The sequence below is a fragment of the Amblyomma mixtum genome, chromosome 2, assembly GCF_055824585.1.
Source record: "Amblyomma mixtum isolate Tamu chromosome 2, ASM5582458v1, whole genome shotgun sequence".
NCBI classification, from domain to species: Eukaryota; Metazoa; Arthropoda; class Arachnida; order Ixodida; family Ixodidae; genus Amblyomma; species Amblyomma mixtum.
In genome coordinates this window covers 192874760-192897295 of record NC_143013.1, presented here as the reverse complement: position 1 = coordinate 192897295, position 22536 = coordinate 192874760, and the positions used below count along the sequence as shown (strand labels likewise).

At 44.3% G+C, this 22536-nt stretch overlaps 1 protein-coding gene across 1 annotated transcript; it reads left to right on the top strand.

The window, feature by feature from the left end:
* The first annotated feature begins 1729 nt into the window (after positions 1-1729).
* LOC149361945 (neprilysin-2-like) lies at positions 1730-8649 on the top strand. Its single transcript, XM_089569625.1, has 3 exons — positions 1730-1842; positions 6591-7241; positions 7332-8649. The coding sequence occupies exons 2-3, from the start codon at positions 7039-7041 to the stop codon at positions 8647-8649; spliced, it is 1521 nt and encodes a 506-aa protein (XP_089425751.1). The 5' UTR covers positions 1730-1842; positions 6591-7038.
* Positions 8650-22536: the final 13887 nt, after the last annotated feature.

Sequence of the window (22536 nt, the reverse complement as noted above, 5' to 3'; positions counted from 1 at the left end):
GGGGAGAGGAGGAGGGTGATTTTTAATCGCCTATAACTTCGTTGTTATTGATGCTAGCTCAGAAATTCTTGCGCTGGAGTGACGAGTGATGGATTGCCTATCTTTACATAATCTCAATAAATTTGTTTCATAGTCCCTTTAAGCATTGATAACGAGGACGGGGTTTCATTTGATTTAATTACGCTCATTGGTCTCCAGTTTATACGGCGCTCCAAAATGGCTGGCTATCACTCTGACAGGGATGCACGACTTGCCCGATTTTATTTCCTAGAAAGTAAAAATTGGTTTTTCGCAATACAAACAGCGGTTGCGGAACCTCTCTATTGGCTGTCAAGAGAAGAATAGTTGTTGTCTTTGCGCGAGTTTTAATGTGACGAAGCCAGCCATGACGCTGGCTAAGACATTCCAATACGTACATTGTCTTGTGCTATTCTTTTGGTGATTGGCTTGTTCTTTTATTGAAATGTTGTTTTCCAGAGCCAGGAAATAAAGAAAAAAAAGCATTTGTGGCGTGTGGGTGGCGTGCCTTTCTCGCAATCAAAGGTTCGTGGGTTCGAATCGCACCTGACTCACCCTAATTTACCTTTAACCGCAACTACTTTGAATTTGCAAAGATACTCAAGATATATGAGATAGTCCGAGCAGCCCAGCACTAGTTTGTTTCTTTGCGTGTCGATACCGCGCGTTGTCGGAGCAGCACATAGTGGCTGCTTCTTATGGAACTTCACACAGTTTTTAATGATAGGCTTTTTGAGTCGGAAGATCGCTTTTTTCTGCATAGCATTTTCAGCGATGTAATACATGGTAATTCGGCAAAGTTGTGCTAAGTAGCAGGCTGGTTAACTAATATTGATTTAATAACTTTTAAACTATTACCGTTACGTTCCTTAATTATTGGCAGGTGTGCAGCCCACCGTAAAAAATATTCATATCAGTTTTTAGAATTTAGAAAATGCAGTTACCCACGGCGCTGTTGCCCACCAAAATTTTGCTACATTGCGCCAACATACATGCGGTTTCGAAAAGCTAACAGGCAAATCAACCTCTCCAGTGCACGTAAATCATCGAAGTAGCAAAAATTTCTTGGGTCATAGCACTGACATGCCTATCAATAATTAAGGAGTCGAAGATTAAAAGTTCAAAAAGATTACTCATTATTAGTTAACCGTTCTGCTAGCTAGCACGCTTGATGAAATTCACTGGTTACTGACCATGCTCAAACACAAATGATGTTTTGGAAGCGCTACGGCTCCCTTGTTCACAATCTTGCTAGCACGTCTTAGCTGTATTCTGTTGTTGTAAACCACCGACAATTCTGTGCCAAAAAAAGCGCTCTGATAACTCAAGACTCCCATTTTAAAAATTGTGTAAAATCGTAGGTGGTACACCCTCCATATACGCGAAGCAAGAGCGTGATCGCAAAGGTGTGTGAATTACCCGCGCTACGTCATATGGTACTGACGTCACAAACCGGTCGGTTAGTGCTCAGTTTTCGGCCACCGCGCTGGTCAACGCCGACAGCCGTTTTTTCTGCTACACACGGACTTTAACGCTAGCGCGTTAATCAACTCCGTCTTTTGCCGTATGGCCAACCTCATGAGGCGGTTGATAGAATAGGTGCAGCCTGGGACAATGCTTCCGCCATCCAGTACTACTTTCTGCCTTGGTGCAGGGCTACCGCCGGTGGCAGGGTGACCCAGCGCCTATGTACTTCTTGCCCACTAACTCGAACGAGTGCGAGACGCCGGTGTGCCTCTGGAACCGCGACTACCTGTTTCGCGCCGGCCGTGGCTCCAGGCACCCATGCGACGACTTCTACGAGCACGTATGCGAAGGATTCAGGTTAGTGGGAGATTATTTCGGTCACCCACGCGTAGCCAGCCTCCACGCATCAGTTCTGATGGTTGTTGTTTTGGGTCGAAGCTGTAGGAATACATGAGCTATGTTACCTGATACATATCTGGGAAATATCGGCGCTTGTTCTCTACGATTCACAGAGGAGTTGGCGTTGCGCACCTGTTCGGATTTCGTCTGGACCACTCCAGCTAAGTTTGGTCAGTCCACGCCCACTGACGGAAATGAAGATTCTCGGCCACTGGCCGCGGCGGTCGTCGGCGGAGAAGGCCTCCAAGGCACTGCTCCGCTTCTTGAGAACTTCTGGACAGCTGGAAACATTTTGCTTTCTAATATTGCTCCGTCATGCATTAGCTTCTGGCGGTACCATGCTCTCACTTTGTGACGTTGTGCATCTGTCCCGAGGACGCATAATTCTTCCGATGGGAAGAATTTTATTTTATTTTAATCGAATTGTTATATTTAATATTCACCACTACCCTAGCCTAACTTCCTTGCAAGAGCAGGATGAAACCCTTGACTAAAAACATTGGCAAAGAGACTGAGACCCTATTATTTGGGAAAACTTTGGTATATTCTGATTGCGGCGATTCCTCTAGCAGCATTCGTCTTTAAACCCTGAAGCCTGAAGACTGAGCCCAAAAGCCTGAGGTCCACAGCTGTGTCGCTTATGCAGCAATTTTGGAACACGCAAGGCAGGTTGGTGTTACTATGCTCAATGGCATAATTGCTGCCTCTCATCCAACGAGAAAAAACGTGCGCAATTTGAGATGTGTGGAAACTTATTTTTTCCTAAGCTTGACACCAATACTGTATAGTCTGGTAACAAATCTCGTGCACAGGTGTCGTTTTTACTTGAGCAAGGTGTGTTGCTGGGCGAGTTGGTTGGGGTACATCTTGAGAAAAAACAGCGCTTGCAGACAAAGGACCAGAACAAGAAGTTAGTGGCACGTTAGTTCCAAAGAAGCAAGCACCGGCCGGCAGTTGTCTTCATCTTTTAGGTGGCGCCAACAACATTCCCAAGGAAATCCACCAGTTGCTCCAGTGTGGATCAAGTTCGCCATCGAACCAAGCCCCTCAGTTCCGGAATTACTGACTATGGTCAGGCAAGTCTCAAGGTCAGCTCCTGCAGCTGACATAGATCGTTGCGTCTCCGAAGGCGTTGACGTACTTAACCGCCCCAGTCGTACCAGCAAAAAGCCCCCTATTGGGAAGACTGTTGCTTACTTGAAAAACAACAACTTGTCCCTGCTAACCGCTGACAAGGAAGGGGGTTTTGTTTTACTGCCGAAGGATGTCTATTGTGAAAAAGCATCGTCCGCACTCAATTCCTGCTTTGACAAATGTCATAACGTAGCCTTGACAAATGTTAAGAGCACAGCAAGAAAGTTGTGCCAACGGATGAACCTCGATAAACTTTCCCGCTCGATAACACGTAGCAGAAAAATGTCTCTCAGCTTATTTTTTACTGCAAAAACACATAAACCCAAGTGCCCGCTTCGTGTAATCGTTTCAGAGAATGACACTTGGCAAAAATTGGTTGCTAACTTTCTTCAAGCCAATCTCAGCGTTCTCGCAGTAGAAGACCCGTTCCTAGTAAAAAACTCAAATGATACCATTCATTTGCGAGAATATAGAAGCAGGGCCTACCTAGGTTTCTCCGTTGACGTGAAAGACCTCTACTATTCCATTCCGCATGACGATCTGCTCCATTGTGTAAATGATTGCATCGACAAGCACGGAGCTGTGGCTTTTCAAAATGCATGTGGCGTTTCTGCTAGTGGCTTTTTAGAATTATTGTCTGTCTATCTCAGGTCTACTTATGCTGAGTGGAATTGATCTCTTTTTATACAGAAGCAGGGCATATGTATTGGGTCGTGCATCGCCCCTATCCTGAGCGACCTCTTCTTGGCCATGCGTGACAGAGAAATAAGCAGAATGATTGCAAATTCACCGGTACTAAAGATATTCAGATATGTCGATGATTATCTAATTTTTCTCGACTGTCCAGGCAATGCTTTCATGACTGAAGTCTCCAAGGTACTAGCCATTTTTAGAGAGTATTTTCATCCCCTCGTTTTAACGCATGAAGTTCCGGAAAATAGCTGTCTTCACTTTCTTGAACTTAAGCTGCACTTCTCACCCGATCATGTATGCTGGATCTTCGAACCAAGGGCCAATAAGCCACTTTTACCGTATGAGTCAGCGCATTCGAATTTGGTCAAACGTAACATATTCCAGGCCACCTTCAATAACGCATTACTCATGTCCTGGGAGCACAGTCTCGAGAGCGGTTTCTTTAACCAAGCGGAGAGGCTTCTCAGCTCTGTGTACCCGGCCTTACTCCTCTCCTCAGTTGCTCAGAAAATGTTGAAAACGAGGCATGGAAAGAAGCTGACCTCAAGGGAAGGGCGGAGCCGCAATAAAAAGGTAGCTGTAATACCCTACATCCACCAACTCTCTCACAATCTAAAAAGAATTGGAAAAAGGGCAGGGGTAGACGTTATTTTCTCTGCTCCTCACCGGCTTTCTAGACTCTGCAGAAGGGTCAACGGCTCTGGGGAAAAAATTCTAGACTGCACAGTTAAGCATCGGGATCCGTTCGTAGCATGCTCGTCGGGTGTTGTCTATTCGATCTCTTTACCCTGCGGCAGGAAGTACTATCGCGCTCAATATGAGTTGCAACGCGCGGTCATCGACCGGGGCTCGTTCCGTTGTGTGCCTCCTCCAAACAGTCGCTCGGAATTCTGGGAGAAACTTTTTCCTGAGCGGGGGTGCTGTTCTTTCCTGGAACAGTAGTTTCTCCCAGAATTCCGAGCGACTGTTTGGAGGAGGCACACCACGGAACGAGCCCTGGTCGATGACCGCGCGTTGCAACTCATATTGAGCGCGATAGTACATCGGTCAAACAGGCCGATGTATCAACAAGCGGTTATTAGAGCATAAAGCTAATGCTGAGGATAAAAGGTCCGGTAATTTGGCCATCCACTGCCGTGATTGCAGACCTTGCCGACGCATCTCCCCCACTTTCAAGGAAACAGATATTCTGGCGAAAAACTTACACAACTGACCCGAGAAATCATTGAAGCAGCCACTATTACCAAGCTAAAATATGAGTGCGTTAGCACACCATCAGTTGCGCTGTTAGACAAAGAGTGTTCATTCCTCTCTGCTTCGATTTGATTCAGTGCGTTCTTTTGGTTTCATCCCGTCATGTTTTGTTGGCGCCCACTTTTTACGATGTTTTCCATCTTCAACTTTTCTGTAAAAACTTCTCTGTTATCTCACCTTACGTTTTATCGCCCACACGTTTTTTACGATTCATTGCTTGTTTTTAGAGATCTGTTGTCTGTTCAATTTCATTTTTTAGTGACCACCTTTCTTGCTTGTTTTTATTCTCATCGGCTTCTCAGGTTTCTTGCTTTTATCTGTTTTAACGCTTTTAATTTCCGTCATCTTTTAGCCGTGCCGATATTTTACATCTTCCGCAGGCTTTTCCTGCACCTTTTATGCTTGTCTGTTCAGTTTTTAGTGCCTTCATCTTTGTCACCTTTCATCGTCATTCGTTTAGCCGTGTTGGTTGTTGGCTTCTTCGGGATCTTTTTAGAACTTTTTGGAATTGTTTCTTTAAGCTCCCTGCCTTTGTTTCCCCCGTTGTTTTTCTTCTTTTCTTTTCTCGCTTGTTTTGGCTGCGTTGTCGGTTATCAGTGACGATAAGAATATTTGGTCTATGTGCTGGCTCTTTCCATGCTCCCACATTGCTGATCTTTGCGCGTGCGCATCATCCCCCCCCCCAGTTCTGTATAAAAGGCGCGGATTGGCCCCCCTTCCGAAATAAAAGTTGTTAGTCAGCGCAGTTGTGTGTCCTTCTTGTTCTGGTCCTTTGTCTGCAAGCGCTGTTTTTTCTCAAGAGGTCGTTTTTACTGTTGCCAAAACGTCTACGACCAGAAAATGTCCGCTACGCACGGGATAATTGGCGTCACCTATGTCAGTCAGTGCATTGTACTTAGGTACACTTCGTTTTCTCGTCTATCCTTTCTAGCAAATTAACTGCGTAGCGTGTATGTGTACCGACATCTTGTCGCGAAAAACAGCGCTTACACGAGAAAGAGGGAGAGGACACGACGGTGTTTTTTTTTCACATAAACGGAAGATGAGTGAAACACTGAAGAATATTGGAAAGTACCTGCTTAACTAGAAAGGTGCATTAAGAAGGTGAAAAGTTGGGCTGGTTGATGCATGATCTTCTGGCGAAAAACAGCGCTTACACGAGACAGAGGAGAGAGGAGACAGCGCCGTGTCTTGTCTCTCCCCAGTTTCGTGCAAGCGCTGTTTTTCACCACAAGATCATGCATGAACCACCAAACATTTCCACCCTGTTAGTTTAGCGACACTTCTTGCGATGCCCATTTTGCCAAGCACGCAAGTCGACCTAATAACTCGCCCATATTAGTAGGAATCGGTTGCAGCGTTTTCAGGAGAGTTAATAATGGTGCGCTGTCGAAAGTGGAAATCAAATATTCGATTCCCCATTGGAAAAATATATGAAAGACAACTTCTGGTGATCGTGTATTGTACACAATGGTGGTTTCTTTACCGAAAAACAATATCTAGATCCTCCTTCCTCACATGCACAACATAAAACAACAACAGTAGGTAGAATTTAATGCCATTTGTTTAAGGCACGTCGGCGTAGATAAGCTGAACTATTGCTTTTGCATTCCATTTCTTTCTAGGTTTAACCCACGAATCCTGAAGCAGATCCCGTATTCTCAGTGGAGCCCAGAGCAACTGATCTTGGACCTAGACTTGTTCTTCAAGAGTTATCTCTCCATCAAGGGAAAGTTCTCCCGGCCAATCGAGAGTAACTTTCTCGTTCAAGCAATGTGGGTCCACGAGAAATGCAAGGCGCCCCACACCAATGGTGAGGCCCTGTCGCCGTGGAAGAAGATCCTCAACGCCCTGCAGTTAAGTGAGTGGCCCTACATTAAATTTCCGGGTGACGCGGTGAAGATTGTGTCCGCCGCAGATAGGTACCTGCTGCTCCAGACTTTATTCTGAGTCAACGTCCTGTGAAGTACAGCACGAGAAGCCAAGTCCCAGGTTTTGCTCAAACCACCACTGACCTTCTTGAAACGCTACGTTGCTCTTAAAAAATCCAAAGGAACAAAACACTACCAAGACATGATAACTCGTGCTTTGAGTAAGTACCGCAACAGCACGATCGGGAAGATAGCAGGCAACCATATATCTACGCTGGAAGCTGCTCTGGAAAACTTGACGTACGTGGAAAACGTGGGCACTGACTACGCGATTAAGGATTTGTGGTCTATCGACATGCTCCCGAAGAGCGGCCATTGGGACTGGTTGAGATATTTTCAACTTCTATTCATTTTATTATTATTTATTTATCAATACTGCAATCCCCTCTGGGGATTTTAGCAGGGTGGGATACAATAAATACATAATGAATTCAAATTCAAAACTGAGAAGGAGATAACGGCAGCGACCTTCATGTTCGTGGAAGATCCCGCCTTTTTCTTGCGACTTGGCTCCGCCTTCAACGCAGACGATTACGCAACCGCAGTAGCGAACTATGTCGACTTCAAGGCCATGGCCACGTTATCGCCGTTCCTTCCATCCGACTACAAATGTTTGTATGAATTCGCCCATGGCTACCACATTAGCGAAGTGGATACGCAGCTCATAGCTTGCAGCCTGCTGCTTGAAAATGTGTACCGCTACGGAGTGGGAATAGCCGCCAAGCTGACGTTGGGCAAGGAGTTCGCGAACGTGTACCGCACGCACCTCGACGAGCACTTCGCCGCCTTGTTCAACGAGACGCAGGCAGTGATGAACAATCTGCTTCATTCGGGGCGCTCCTGGCTTACGCAGGACGATGTTAAGCCGGCTCAGCGGAAAGTGAACGACACGAAGATCGTCCTCGGGACGCAGGACAACTTCATTCAGTACGAGAGCTACCGACAGACTTCCGCGCTTGCCCTCAATTTAAACAACAGCATACTCGGCACTGTGTACGCCATCTTCTCCTACGCGTCGTCTGCGTACTGGGATGCTCTAAGCAGCGGTGGAAAGGCGACGGCAGCGTACGACAATGCCTACGCCGCATCCGCCTTTGACTGGACCGGGGAGTACCAGCCCACCAACAACCTAGTGTTTGTCCCAAATGGGGTGGTGAGATTTCTAAGCGTCGTCTCGAACAAGATTCCATTCCAGCTTTATCCCGTCGTCCTCGCCCACGTCATCAGGGCAGTGCTCGAGGCGCTTATTCATAGCAACTCGCTCTTTGACGACCGCATGGAGCACCGAAAGTGGTGGAATTGCGAGTCTACAAGTGCGTACGAGAACGTAACGGAATGCTTGCGACTCCTGTACGATGCTGCAATGAAGAATGAGGAAGCCGCCAACTCGACGTCTCCCAGAAGAACCAGCATGGCAAGTCGTGACGGTGACTTCTTGGACCACGCCGTGCTTCTTCCTCTTTACGAGGTCTACGAGCGGGCGCTCAACAAGTACAACGCCACGATGCTCTTCTACCAGCTGCCCGAGGCACGCGTGACGGCCCGGCAGCTTTTCTTTTACAATTACGCGTCGGCCTACTGCGACGGTGGCAACAACGCGTCATGGAGGCTAAAGCAGAGCTTCGGAATCACACCCAGCAAGTTACGCGTCAACGTGCCCTTGATGAACTTCCCGCCCTTTTTTAAAACGTTCTCTTGCTCCCCGAGGAAAGCAGAGCTGCCTCGCTGCGATGTGTGGAAGGTCTTTGAGTGACACAACACACTCAAATGGGTCTCTGCACATATACCTGAAAGTGTGCGTTCATATTTGAAATTAAGTTATCCCTTTGTGACGTATACGCATCCATATTTTGCTTTTACATAGGCTGCACAAAACTCTGTAGAAATTGGTTTGCGCACAATGTTGTCTTGTTGATGATGACGATGATGTCCTCAGGCTTGTCTTGTTTTTTTTTGTCTTCATTATTTTCCTGTACATCTTTCACCGCTCTCTTTTTTAATCTATTAGGTAAGGGCGCTGGAAGATGAGAGCAGGCCCACGGAGCCTTAATTATTCTTGCTACCAGACGTTTTCATTCGGCCTGATTGTCAGTACGTGACGTGTAGGTTTCATGCGTAGTTATCTTTCCATTCTTTCGCCCAGGGGGGAAAGTAAACCAAGAGCAACAGTAAGAAGCTCTATTAAAGTCTTGCGTACTTTGTCCTCTCTCGGTGCGAAGTGGCGATGTCAACGTTTTCTTCTCTCCACATCCGGGACCCAGTCCTGACTACACAGAACCAGGCGGCATTGCCAAAAATGCAATTCCATTGATCTGATGCTTAACAGTAGGCCTGATAGGGGCGGCTGATGACAGGTGTTACTGCAGACCTACACGCTGTACCCCGCAGCACTCCAGAAACCCTCTCTTGTAGTGTCTTCCCAGTGTCTTATGTCTAAAGGGCTTTTAAACCAGCAGCTTTTAGGCGCAGAGCAAACATTTCTGTTTATCATACGGCATGTTTTGGGCATTATTCAACGCACATTACTTATTGGGGTTTGTAAGTTACTTCAGGAATTAGAATGATCTAAAAACCTAGAATCTACCCGACATTATACGCATGTAGGCCTACATTTTGACCATTTGGAGCCAGAAAAACTTTGATATTTTTCAAAAGGGTCTCAATAACGAATTCTTGCGATATTCAATCGCTTGAAACGCGAATGTGGCAGCTAAATTTATGTAATAAATCCCAGGGAGTAGACTTGAGGCTCACTGCTGTTGAAGCCTCCTGGTTAATTTCGACTAACTGGCTTTCTTTAAAATATTGCTGGTGGTTTAGCTCCTGTTAAACATGGTAAGACACAATAACTTCACATATTAAGCTTAGTAAATCTCTTTATTCAGAAAAACCAATATCTGAACCTGAAAGCACGGCGACCTTGGCTTTACATTACCTAGTGAAGCTATCGTTTCAAAATACGTAAAATTCGTCGAGCAAATAAGCACACAATATGCCGTCATGAATATTTCTGGGTTTTAATCGACATCATAACCATTCGTGTTAATATAGTGGACGGGTATCCACGCCTTTCACGCGGGAAATCGGGGTTCGATTCCCCGACAGGGAGAATTTTTTTTTTCACTTTGTTTCTCTTCAAGGTCGAAACGGAAGGCACGGCGACCTTGGCTTTACATGGCTTAGTGAATATATCGCTTCAAAATCAGCAGAACCTTCGGGCTCCACCGAAATGCTGCAGCCGCAACCGGTTTTGACCCTACAAATTTTTCGCACTCCTCACAAGGCGGTAGCCTCTGGGACACGGAAGTGGGTCTACAAGCAAAGAGAATAACTAGAATGGAATTTGAAAGAGCCACTGGAAACGTGCCGTAACCTAAGGCACGAACAAGCGCGAAAACAGAAGAAGGCTGGTAACGGTTACAGCGCGTATCAACGTCAGTAGGTCGACACCGATGACATCGCCACCGCAACAAAAGGTGATGTAGGCCAAAAAGACCTACTGTAGGGCGCACGACACGCATATTGTTCTCAACAGTTCGGGTGCATAGCGGTACTGCTCACGTCGCCTAGGGTGCCGTGTTCAATTCTGCCATTACTCTTGCAGCAGTGTTTTAACTAAAGTCGTCCATGTTTAATCAAGAAAGAAGCTCGGCGAAAACATGGAATATTCGTGTTTCTGTAGTTTCCAAGCTGCGTAAAGGATCTGATGGGACTATCCAAATGAGTGTCCTTGCGTAAAAAAATATATGCAATTGAGGAAGGGTTTGTGGTTTATGGGGTTTAACAGCCCAAATGACTCAGACTATGAGAGACACCGTAGTGGAGGGCTCCAGATAATTTTGACTAGCTGGGGTAAAGAGGAATGTGCCTCTATTTTACGTGAATGGTTAGCACGATGGACCAATATCGGAGCGCCTAAAGTAATCGCAGCTTGTTTTACTTCGCCAGTTTTTACTGGGACTCAACCCTGAATCGTCGTGTAACTGAAGACCGTTACAGTTTTTTATGGTGGTCCTAGAAATACGGAATCCACGCTAAGATAGGCAAGAAGGAAGAAGGCAGCAGCCGCGAGAGAGAAGAGCGGAAAAAAGGAGACGGAGAAGAGCGAAAAGAAGAGAAGAAAAAGAAGCGAAGAAATTGATGATGATGTTGAAGATGACGAGAACGCTTTAAATGAGACTAAAATTCATGATCGGTCCCCTTATTCTGGAGTCCATTATACCTTGCAACCACTCTAGATGTACTGTGGGACGAAAGAAGGTTTAACTTCTGCCATGAAAACCGCAGCATTAAGTCTGAGGAACGTACTTCGTAACAAATACAACCGCAATTGCATCCTTTGATAGGATGGCAATAGCAGCGAAGAATAACTTCGCTGCGTAACCTGAATATTTGCTTTGTAGAAACGGCAAAACATCACCTTGCACACAGTATGTAAGTGGCAAAGCTATAGAAACTAATAAATAAGCGCAACGTAGCCGACATAAGAAATTTTATTATGGAGAGATTCGAGCATGTTTTAACGAACGCAGGTAGACCAAGAGCTGTGAATATAAAAATGGGCATAGGCAAAAATCAAATATACGCGTTAAGACGTGAAGACGGCAATGCCGTCAATAATATGGATAAGATAGAGAAAGTAGCCGAAGAGTTTACACAAATCTATATAGAGTAGCCAACGTAACCAGGACGTTAAAGAGAGAGGCAGTAGAGCAGAGTAACAGACAACCTTTAATATTGCAGGAAAGGTGACTTACAGGAAGATGTTTTTTAACCAAAAACCCTCGTTCGCAGACCACGTTTTCACTTCTTGCTTCGCTGAATGAACGATAGCGTGAGGGAAGATGAGTCAGTCACCGGCCACTGTATTCTTCAACGAAAAGGTGAGGGTGCTGCCCCCTATAATCTGCTTGAACCTGAAGCACCGCCGGACACCACCAGCTTTCGAGATAGAGTGTAAAGGAAAGTTGCCGAGGTGTCCCAATCATGCATTCCCTTGTCGACCCGCTCCTCACGTTTTCGCCCGGTTCTATTGTGTCCTTAAACATCCCTCTTATACAGATAAAGGAGCATCTCCCCTCTCCCTTTTCGAACAAGAATGTGGGATGGCCGCCCGCGAACGAGGGTTTTTGGTTGGAAAATTGTAAAGTGTGCTCGTTATTCTGCATATCGTCGATTGGACATGTTGCCAGTGACCAAAATAGTAAACAAGTCATAGCAGCAATGCAAATTGGGAAAGCAGCAGGTGAGGATCGGGTAACCACAGATCTCTTGGAGGACGATGGGGAGACTGTGGTAGAAAAGCTAGCGACCTTGTATATACATCGTTTCATTACCTCGAGAGTACCAGAACCATGAAACACCGGTAGCGTCATCGTAATACAAAAAAGCGGACGTCAACGACATAAAAGTTCTGGGGGCCCTTTGGCTCTCTAAAGTGCTGCAAGGCGAAAGCGTTTGCGGTGTTTTTATTTATCTTTTAATTTTTAACATCTTATTTTTTATTGCATTTTTATTTTTGTTTGTTTTCTTCTTTTATTTCATTTTTCCTTACTTTTAGTTTATTTATGAAACCCATGCATTCACTACATGCACCTTTATTCATGCCCACAGAATGAGTCTTCGTGGCGGAGTGGTAGCGTTTCTACTTCAAATGCCTGAGGCCCTGGTTCGATTACCAGCCTCGAGACAGCTTTTTTTAAGTAGTGACGCCGAAAAGCGCACACATTGGCTCTAACATTTCTTGGTCACGATAGTACGAGGCATTAAAGGCTTTCGCTGAAAAAGCTACATACCGATCAGCTTACTGTTCGTTGACAACACGGTATTCAGTAAATTACTTGCTAATGCAGTCAGCACAACCATAGACTTCACTCAGCCAAATGATCAGGCAGTCATTCATAAAGGCTGCTCGATAACAGACCACATTCAGATTATCAATCACGGAAGAGAAATGCGGAGAATACAATCAACCCTTATATATGGATAACCTTCATAGATTACGAGAAAGCATTTGCCTCAGTTGAAACCTCAGGAGTCATGCAAGCATTACGGAATCAGCCTGTTAATGAGCATTATGTAAAAACAATGGAAGATATCTATAACTGTTGCACAAATAGTCCTCCACTAAGTCAGCAATAAATTTCTTGTAAGCTGGTTCGTGTCTGGCAGGAGGACACGATTTCGCCAATGCTATTTACCGCCTGTTTACAGGAGATGTTCTGATACCTCGATTAGGAGCAGCTGGGGAGAAGAGTTAATAGAGAATTCATTTATAATCTGCGATTTGCTCACGACGTTACTTTCCTAAGTCACTCAGGGGTAAAAATTCAAAGCATGATCAAAAATTACGAGGAACTTTAGCGGCTAAAGTGGTGAAAGGCGAAAGCCTGAGTGCTGCATTCTGCTACGCGATTGTTCACTTCACATTCTGTTGGTGCATTAATTAACTGCAAATTAATGACGCTTTAGCTTCGCCTTTAGAAGTGGAACGCGACAGCCTGTTGTAGCGCTGCCAGGCGGTCCACGGAACGCCACCACCCGTTTGGCGCAATGCGTTGCCCTTTGAATGCAACGCTTTTTGAGGAAAGGTTCTACGCCTTGCTCGTCGGTAAATTGGTTTTTGAGGAAAGCAAATGTATCAGTGTGTCATATCTCGGTGCTCACCTAAACCTCGCCGTAACGGGAAGGGAGGAAGATGGGAGTGAACGAAGACACCATATTCACTAGACGCACCTTTGTTCATTCCAAGCCATCGAGCTAGCATGGAGGAGTGGTAGCGTGCTCGTCTCGCACTCCGGAGACCGGGGTTCGATTCCCGAGCTCGACTAATTTCCTACTCGGTGTTATTTATTTACAGGGCCTGACTAGAAAAGTTAATTAGGCTAATTGGGTAATTAAGCAATTAGCTAAGCTCAGTCCCACTTACTTGGAGCATCACTATACGATCCCTTGAATTGGTTGCATGGTTAGTAGCCAAAGTACAATTGGCCCCGTTTGAAATTCGCGCACTCTGACGTCACGACCAATTCGACCAATTGAAAAGCGTGACATTTTCTGTCGACAACTCCTGCTTACAACGATGAGGCATTAAAGGCTTCCGCCTTAATAAATTAGACAGGCAGAGCAGAACGGTTGGTCTAAATATTCGTATCCCAAAAAGCGAAGTAACATTTAACACTCTCAGAAGGGAACAGCAGATTACAAATGGTAGCGACGCGCTCAAAGTGGTAAGTGAATAGTGGCACTCAGGGCAAGTAGTGACCGCAAAACTGAATCACCAGAGACAAAACTGAAAGAATAACGATGTGTTGGAGCGCATTTGGCACGTTCTCTCAGATCATGAATGGTAATTTTCGAGTATCCCGCAAGATAAAAGTATATAACACCTCGTTAAAACATGCTACATAGCGTTTGTAGCATTTCTACTGTATCTGTATCACCTGTATCTGTATCTGTATCACCTGTATCTGTATCGCCTACTGTAACACCTGTATCTTGCCAGTACTCACTCATGAGGAAATCCGGACGCTAACGAATGGGGTTTGAAGTAAAATTATAGATTTGACGTTGAGAGACAGAAAGATGGCAGAACAGGTCAGAGAGAAAACGCAAGTATTGCAGAATTGTAGATTTAAAGTCTCACTAACCATTCCTTCTTTTCCCCTCAGGCAATTTTCCTTTTTGTTCTTTTTCGGCCATTAATATTTGCTAAATTTTTGTAGTGTTTTCATGTACGCAATGGTTTCGACTGCATTAGTGTTATTACCTACGGTCACTATGGTCCCAGGGCTGCCATTAAGTTGCGAGGAAGCCACATTGAACTTGCAGCTATGATACGACTCTCGCGCTTCTGTGTCGTGGTGTGTGCGGAAGTTGGCAAAAGGTTTCTTTGGCTTTGTCGCGAGCAGACGGAAGTGGTAAGATCTGGTGAATGAAAACTGTAGTTGCCGTTCCCCACCACGTCGGACTTTTCTGGTATATGTATGTATACTAAAATTTCTGATTTCTTCGGAGCAATAGCGCAAACAGGACAATGGACCAAGAACGAGTAGACAAACACACACACGTAGCGCTGTGTTTGTCTACTCGTTCTTGGTCCCTTGTCATGTTTGCGCTATTGCTCCGTAGTATGAACCAACAAGCCCGAATTTCAACGTTATTCTGATTTCTGTCTCTAAACCTTACTGTATTCGATCCAGTTTCTACATTACACGCGGAAGCCGTTGTAAATCTGTGAAGAAACGTATTTTTCTCCCAGGACAGCTGCTTGGGCATGTTTGTTACTCATTTGTGATGGAACAGCACTAAACAAGACAAGAGGCAAGCGCTGTTTTTTCTTTTTTGATTTTCGTTTCTTTTGTTTTTTTCCTTTTTCTTTCCTTTTTTTTCTTTTTCTTTTCTTTTTTTGTTTCTTTTGTCCCTCTTGTCTTGTTTCCAGTCGCGGTGTTTTGCGCTGTTCTATCACAAATGAGTAACCAACATTCCCAAGCTTCTCTCCTAGCTGAGTTCATTTCTGGTACATCGGGCTCTTTTCCGTGTTTCACTCTTGTCTTCCAAACTCTCATTTCTTTCATCGCCAACGCTGTGTGCTGAGCACGGACCATGTCGTTCTGCACCCGGAAAAAGTTTTTACCGCCAGAAGTGTTGGCTCTCTCTGGAGGGCATGCTCCTTCTGAGAGCGACGACCCAAGATGCTTGAAGATTCTTAAATAAGAGCGGAACCATCAAGCCCAACTCTACAGGGACTGCCTTCACCTGCGTCTATTCACCGACTGGCGTCAGTGGCGGGATTGGTCCCGCGTTATAGACAGGACTAGCGAGTTCATGTGCCGCTCCACTTTGTCAAGCCTGTACGCTGACTTCAATGAAAGGAGAAGAGGCATGACCACACAGAGCCTTGAAAACAAGATCCACACGCGTGGTGCCGATGTTCTGCCACAACCGGTCCGCGAGGTGCTTAGCCTTGGGACGAAGTTTGCCATGGAATCTAAGAAGACAATACCACAGCTTCTAGCCGAGGTGCGTTGCGTTGCGAAGGCACGCCCTGAATCGGAAAGTGCAAGGTGTATTTCTGGCGGAGTCGATGTCCTTGTCCTCTACCAGCTCTGGGAAAGAAATATGCCAGTGGGGCGTACTGTAAGGTATTTGCAAGACTATTTATTGCCTTGCGTTGCTGACCTATGACAAAGAGAGGGGGCTTTCCTGTGATTTTAAAGGACCTGAACAATACTAAGGCGTTAGAAACCATCTGTTAGGAAAGCAGAAAGCTGTTAGGAAAGCAAAGTGTGCTGCTACGAAGCTCTGCAAAAAACTTAAACTTGACTGCCTCCTTCGAGGTATAAAAACTTGCAAGAACCGTAACTTGGAGGCGTTTTTGACTGTAAAAACTCATAAACCGGAGTGGCCCTTGAAGGTAATAATTTCGGAGGGAATTACTTGGCAAAACAACCTTGGTGTCTTCTTGCAAGAAAAATTAAAACTACTCACAAATGACGACCCATTTCAGGTAAAATCCTCGAACGATATAGCTAGGTGTCTAAATGACAATTCTAGCAGTGACTGCAGCGTGCTGAGTTAATGTAAAAGATTTACACTATTCCATACCAAATGACGAGCTAATGGTGTCTATTGAAGAATGCATAGATGCGCATGGCGCTGTTGGATTTCAAAGCGCCTGCGGGATGTCGACTTGGGGGTTATTGGAACTTCTAGCAGTGTATCTCAGGTCGACTTACGTCCTCTTGGAGGAAAAGGTTTATATTAAGAAACGCCGTGTGTGTATTGGTTCATGTATCGCACCTCTACTGAGTGATTTTTAGTTGGCTCAAAAAGACACGTTTTTTAATGTAACTGTCGCTGGTACAAGTGTTAAAAAGTATTTAGGTACGTTGATGACTACCTTGTTATTTTTGATGGCCAAGGACCGAATACATAGAAACATTAATGGAGGAATTGGGTCGCTTTGTAGCTGGCATCAGACATGGCTAATTGGATGGAGAGGCATTATTTGTGGTGAAGTGGACGTAGTCGGGCTGGATGATGATCATGACGTCAGCGAAAAGACAGAAATAAATTATACGCAGGGCACAGTAGGGGTCGCTACAAATTACTGCTCAACACTATATTACTCATACGAAGGTTACCACCTCTGCGTAGTTTTAAGAGATTAGTGGCGCCCGCTGGGCCGAAGATGAGTCGGACTATGTTATCAAAAGCGCTTTGTTTTGAGTGGGTATGCCTCGGCATCACCCAATCGGCTTTCCGTCGCTGATACGCGGCACGACCTCTAAAGCACACCATGCGACATCTATAGCTGATGGTTTCTGGGGGTTTAACGTCCCAAAGCGACTCAGGCTGTGAGGGACGCCGTAGTGAAGGGCTCCGGAAATTTCGACCACCGGGGGTTCTTTAACGTGCACTGTAACCGCGCAGTACACGAGTTTCTAGAATTTTGCCTCCACAGAAATTTGACTGCCGCGGCAGGGATCGAACTCGCGTCTTTCGGGTCAGCAGTCGGCATCTATAACTGAGGTACATACCTGGTACTTCTCCAGATTAGATGAGAGAAAGGCCGTTACCATAAGCCTTCCAGGAGTTGGATGCATGGTCATCAGGGAGTGGGGCGCGCACTCTGAATTTGTGCCTACAATTCTGTTGTAAATTTGAGCTACTTTAACATAAATATTTAATATGAAAACAAAAATAATCAACAAACAAGAATTATAAAAAACAATAAGGCGAGAATGCTTGTTTTGTGTTGTGCTTGGTTTTGTGGCGCATAAGCATATAAGGCTATCGTGCGCCAAGCTCAGGGTATAGGAAAATTGTTTATTTCAGAATTTTGCAAACGTGAAAACGATCAGTGATGTAGAGACCTAAGACGCTAGCTCGTACTACTTAGTAAAGGCAGAGCAGAGGAACTTCAAAATCGGCTATTAGTAAAAGCTTTTATGAAGGTCAGACAACTTCAACGACCATTCGTGGCTAGGCAAGGCTCTCGAGGCTCCCATCCAATCCAATAAAAACATCAACCTTCTTCTCAGCAATGTGAATTTGGCTTAGGTGTATCAGGCTATTAGCTAGGCAGAGTGTAAGAATTGTCTGCTTTTCAAGGATACCGGCTTGCCCTAAAAAAATGTTACGAGCACATGCCATATCAATAGTTGCATGATCACCTAAAATGAACCCTTGATGAAGAAGTATGCGTTCTTTCTAAAATGGACCGAAATATTTTTCCTGGGTGATTCAAGCTTTCTGCATGAAAACAAAACGTGGTTTACTGTCATTTTTCACAAAGAGGCTTGTCTTGTTTTGTAGAAGTTGTGTGTAAAGTGTGCATATCCAGTACGGAGACGGCATAAACTTGTGGGAAATGTCCCAGGTGCTTACCTGTTTTCCATTCGCCTTGTGCGGGCTTTGCGAAGTGCACTTTCTTACTTACTTCTTTGTCTCAGGTTTCCTGCCATTTAGCGATCAGATTAGTGCGTATTCATTTCATGCAGTCTCTATGGGGCACAATGACGTTTTTGAGAGGACGACTGCGAACTTGCGCAGCACATAAGTTGGCTCTTTCATTCGCATCTATTGCGACATGGCTAGGCACCCAGTAGAATTTTATCGTATGCCCCAGTGTTGTGGCCTTTTCTACGCTGTGTGTTATGTTTCCTGCTCAGGGTTCATGCATTTCTGGAATGTAGTGGCGCGAGCTAGCTAAATGATTTCCTGTAGATTACAGCATTTCATTACTGTTTTTAGTATTCTGCCCACAGCTCCAGAGACACCATAACATTCGGCACTAAAAATTAAAGCACAATTTGGCATCCTTACTATTTTTTTCCAGTTTTGTTGCACTACCACACTTTCGACATAATGTGCTATTTTGCAGCCGTAAGTGTAAAATTGTGTGAGTTCAGATATTTTTCTTGCAGTGCCATGTGCTTCTATATGTGTTCGTGTGTTGTTTCTTTCTTTCTAAAATATGTTAACGTGAAGACACATATAGTGGATAGGCTGTACCAAGAGGGGGGGGGCAGTGGGTAGTGCCTTGAGGCGACATCACGACTAATGTCTAGTATTTAAATGTTTTGGTAACTATCATCGAAGTGGAGAAGTAGAGGTCTGATCGATTGAGGTTTAATGAAGAACATTGTTCCAGAGGTGCACTTTGTAACAATCGGATGACGAATATTTTTCGGCAGAGACCTTATTTTCAGTACGTACTCCCCTATGAGCTTTGTCCTTCTTTCAGTTAGGGGGGGGGGGGGGAGGGTTCGTTTGTTTGTACGTTATGTCTATTTATGGAAGATATTCCGTGTGCACCGGCTTAAAGACGAAGACCGAGGTTAACTGCGTCCATTTGTTTCTCTGCCTGGCTGAGCAAGAGACTATGCACCCGTATTCGAAACAAGAGAGCACTAGAAAGCCATAAACCCGCAAAAGGTAAGCTTTATCGGAACCGCAGCGTTTTCGTGAAAGTATGTTGAGTACTTTTGGGGTCGAGGTGACGTCTTCTTCATGTTTATGTGAGGCAGGAATGGGAGCTTTTTAAAATTGTTATGCCCAAGAACTTGTTTTCCTCCTTTCTTGGTAAGGCAACTTCATCCATCTATATGGTGGGATCGGTCATTAAGCGCCGTCTCAGTGAGAACAGCGCAGTTACGGAGTTTTGTAGGCAAAGTTTGATTCCATTTTTATATTCCCATTTAGCCAATTTGCAATCATCTCTATCTGTCTCTTATATGTTGATACTCTAGTTGAAGTACATACAATTAGCAGGTGATCTACATACATCTGATACATAATCGACTTGGGGGTTATTTTTGCTATGGAGTTCATTTTATGTAGAGTGTAGAACTTAGAATACACCCCTGAGGTACACCATTCTCCTGAACGAAAGTCACTCATAGGGTAGTACCTAAACGTACTTAAAGTGAACGGTATGCCAGAAAGTCACTCAAAGAGTTGAGTACTCTGCCTCGGATGCTTAGATCTATGGGTATTCCGAATCTCTAGGTTGTGTCGTATGCCTTCTTCATTAAAAAAAAAAAACTGCAAGACATTTTTTTTTTCGTGTACTACCACCTCCCGAACTGCATTTTCAAGACGGAGAAGATGATTTCCCGTGAAGCATGCTTTTTGAAGCATACTGATGTATGCCGAGAAGATGACGAGATTATTGAACAAAGGTGAGATGTTCAAAACACTTTCAAATGATTTTTCTAGGCAGCTGGAAAGTGCAGTAAGACTTTCACAACCAGGACTTGATGCTGGCTTTCCAGGTTTCAAGAAGGGAACTATGATGGCCTTCTTTCATGCTTCACGTATCTTGCCTGAACGCCGGATGTTAAAGAATTTTAGGAATGCCTCAGCGGCGGCTTGAGAGAGGTGCGCAAGTATGGTGTAGTATGTATTATCTGAGCCCGCTGCTTCCAGAATTTCTTGGACGGTAATTAACTATTTATAGTAGTTACATAGTGCTTTTTCCAGGACGTTTTTTCAGCATCTCTACTCATAAACCTAGTAGAGGAGTAGAGGAGGCGGTGTGCTGCTCATGGCAAAAAAGGCCTTATCAACAGAAAAAATTTAAAAATACACACAAACAACTCCAGATTTCGAAATCTTGACGGTCATTTCTTCCACAAACATCTTTTCCGTTCTGTACCGCCCACCATCTGGCAGTATACCAAATTTTCTTTCATTTTTGGATAATTTTTTAGAATGGGTTAATTACAACAATTACAACCTTGTATTAGGAGGCGATATTAATATTAATATGCTTCATACCTCAAAAGCTCGATCAGACCTCATCACAATACTCGAAGCCAACACCTGTATTAACACCATTAACAGGCCCACCCGAATTCATGACGATTCTGAAACATTATTAGACGTATTTTTAACAAATATAGACAATGAGAAACATCATTCTGGCGCCATTGGCGCCCACATCAGCGATCACTTGCCAATATTTCTCATTACTGACCACAAATTAACACAATCATCATTCCTGGCAACGCGTGACATGACATATCAGGATATTAACCCATTTACTCTGGAACAGTTTCGCAATGAAATATCTCAAATCAGGTGGGAACAAGTCTACAACGAATCGCATCCGGACACTGCTTACGACACTTTTCTGTCATTATTTAAGTCAGCTTATAACAAAACTTTTTCCCGCAAAGCAACAAACAATAAAAAGACTCGTAAACCATGGATAACGAACCATTCTTTAAAACTAATTAAACAAAAGGACGCTCTTTTCAAACGCTTTATTGAAACAAAAGATCCTGAAGACCTACGTGCTTTTAAGGCTTTCAGAAACAAAGTGACAAATTTTTTAAGACAAAGCAAAAGAAACTACCTTCACAACCTTTTTAACACGGGAGTTATGAAACGCAGTGACGTTGCATGGCGAAGACTTAACACGGTTCTTGGTCGAGAGGGCCGAAATTCACAGAGCCTAGAAGGCTTGGTGTTAAATGGCACACCATCATCGGGATCATCACTGGCTAACGCATTCAACGAATTCTTCACCACCCTGGTGACTGATTCCCACGATTCACAGAGCGTAAAAAACATTAAATATTCCTCCCGTGACAGCGCGTTTTTAAAACCAACTAACTCTCAAGAAATTTGCGACACGTTTCTCACCTTCAACAACAGCAAATCATGCGATTCGGATGACTTACAGATACGCCCCGTCAAATACGTCATAGACATTATCAGTCCCATCCTTGAGCACGTGTACAACCTTTCCTTCGCACATGGCATATTCCCTAAAGGTATGCAGACAGCAAAAGTGAGCGTTCTGTTCAAAGGCGGCGATAAACATAGCCTAACCAATTACAGACCGATTTCTATTCTTCCAGTTTTTTCAAAGGGATTAGAAAAGTTAATTAACAACAGGATGACTGAATTTTGTGAAAAGCATAACATACTAGCTAAATCTCAGTTCGGATTTAGAAAGGGACTTTCAACTGAATTAGCACTTCTAACTCAAAAAGAACTCATTTTGCATGCAATAGAAAGCAAATTACTAACTCTAGGTGTATTTGTTGATTTCTCGAAGGCCTTTGATCGACTAAATCATACTACATTACTAAAGAAACTTGAAATCTACGGATTTCGAGGGGTATTCTTAAGTTTACTGAAAAGTTATCTCCAGTATCGCCAACAAAGAGTGCACATTAATACTCACATATCTGAAATTAGACAAATTAACAGCGGGGTGCCTCAAGGGAGTATCCTCGGCCCATTGCTGTTTAATATTTACATTAACGACATAACATCTATTGATGAATCAGCCACGTTTATTATTTACGCCGATGATACTACCATATTTTTTACTTCACCTACTTCGGTGGGCTTATTTGACCGAGCAAACCTTACATTGTTAAAATTGCACAAATGGAGCGCTGTAAACTCATTAACAATCAACACTAATTAAACCAAAGCTATTCTCTTCCGGCCAAAAAATCAGCACGTGTTCGTTACTGGGAATCTAATGATCGGAACATCAGTCATTGACATCGTCCATTCCTTCAAAAGTCTTGGGGTCATATTCGAGGAGCATTTATCTTGGAATTCACATGTCGACATGGTGGCTAACAAAATTGCCAAAGTAGTTGGAGTACTA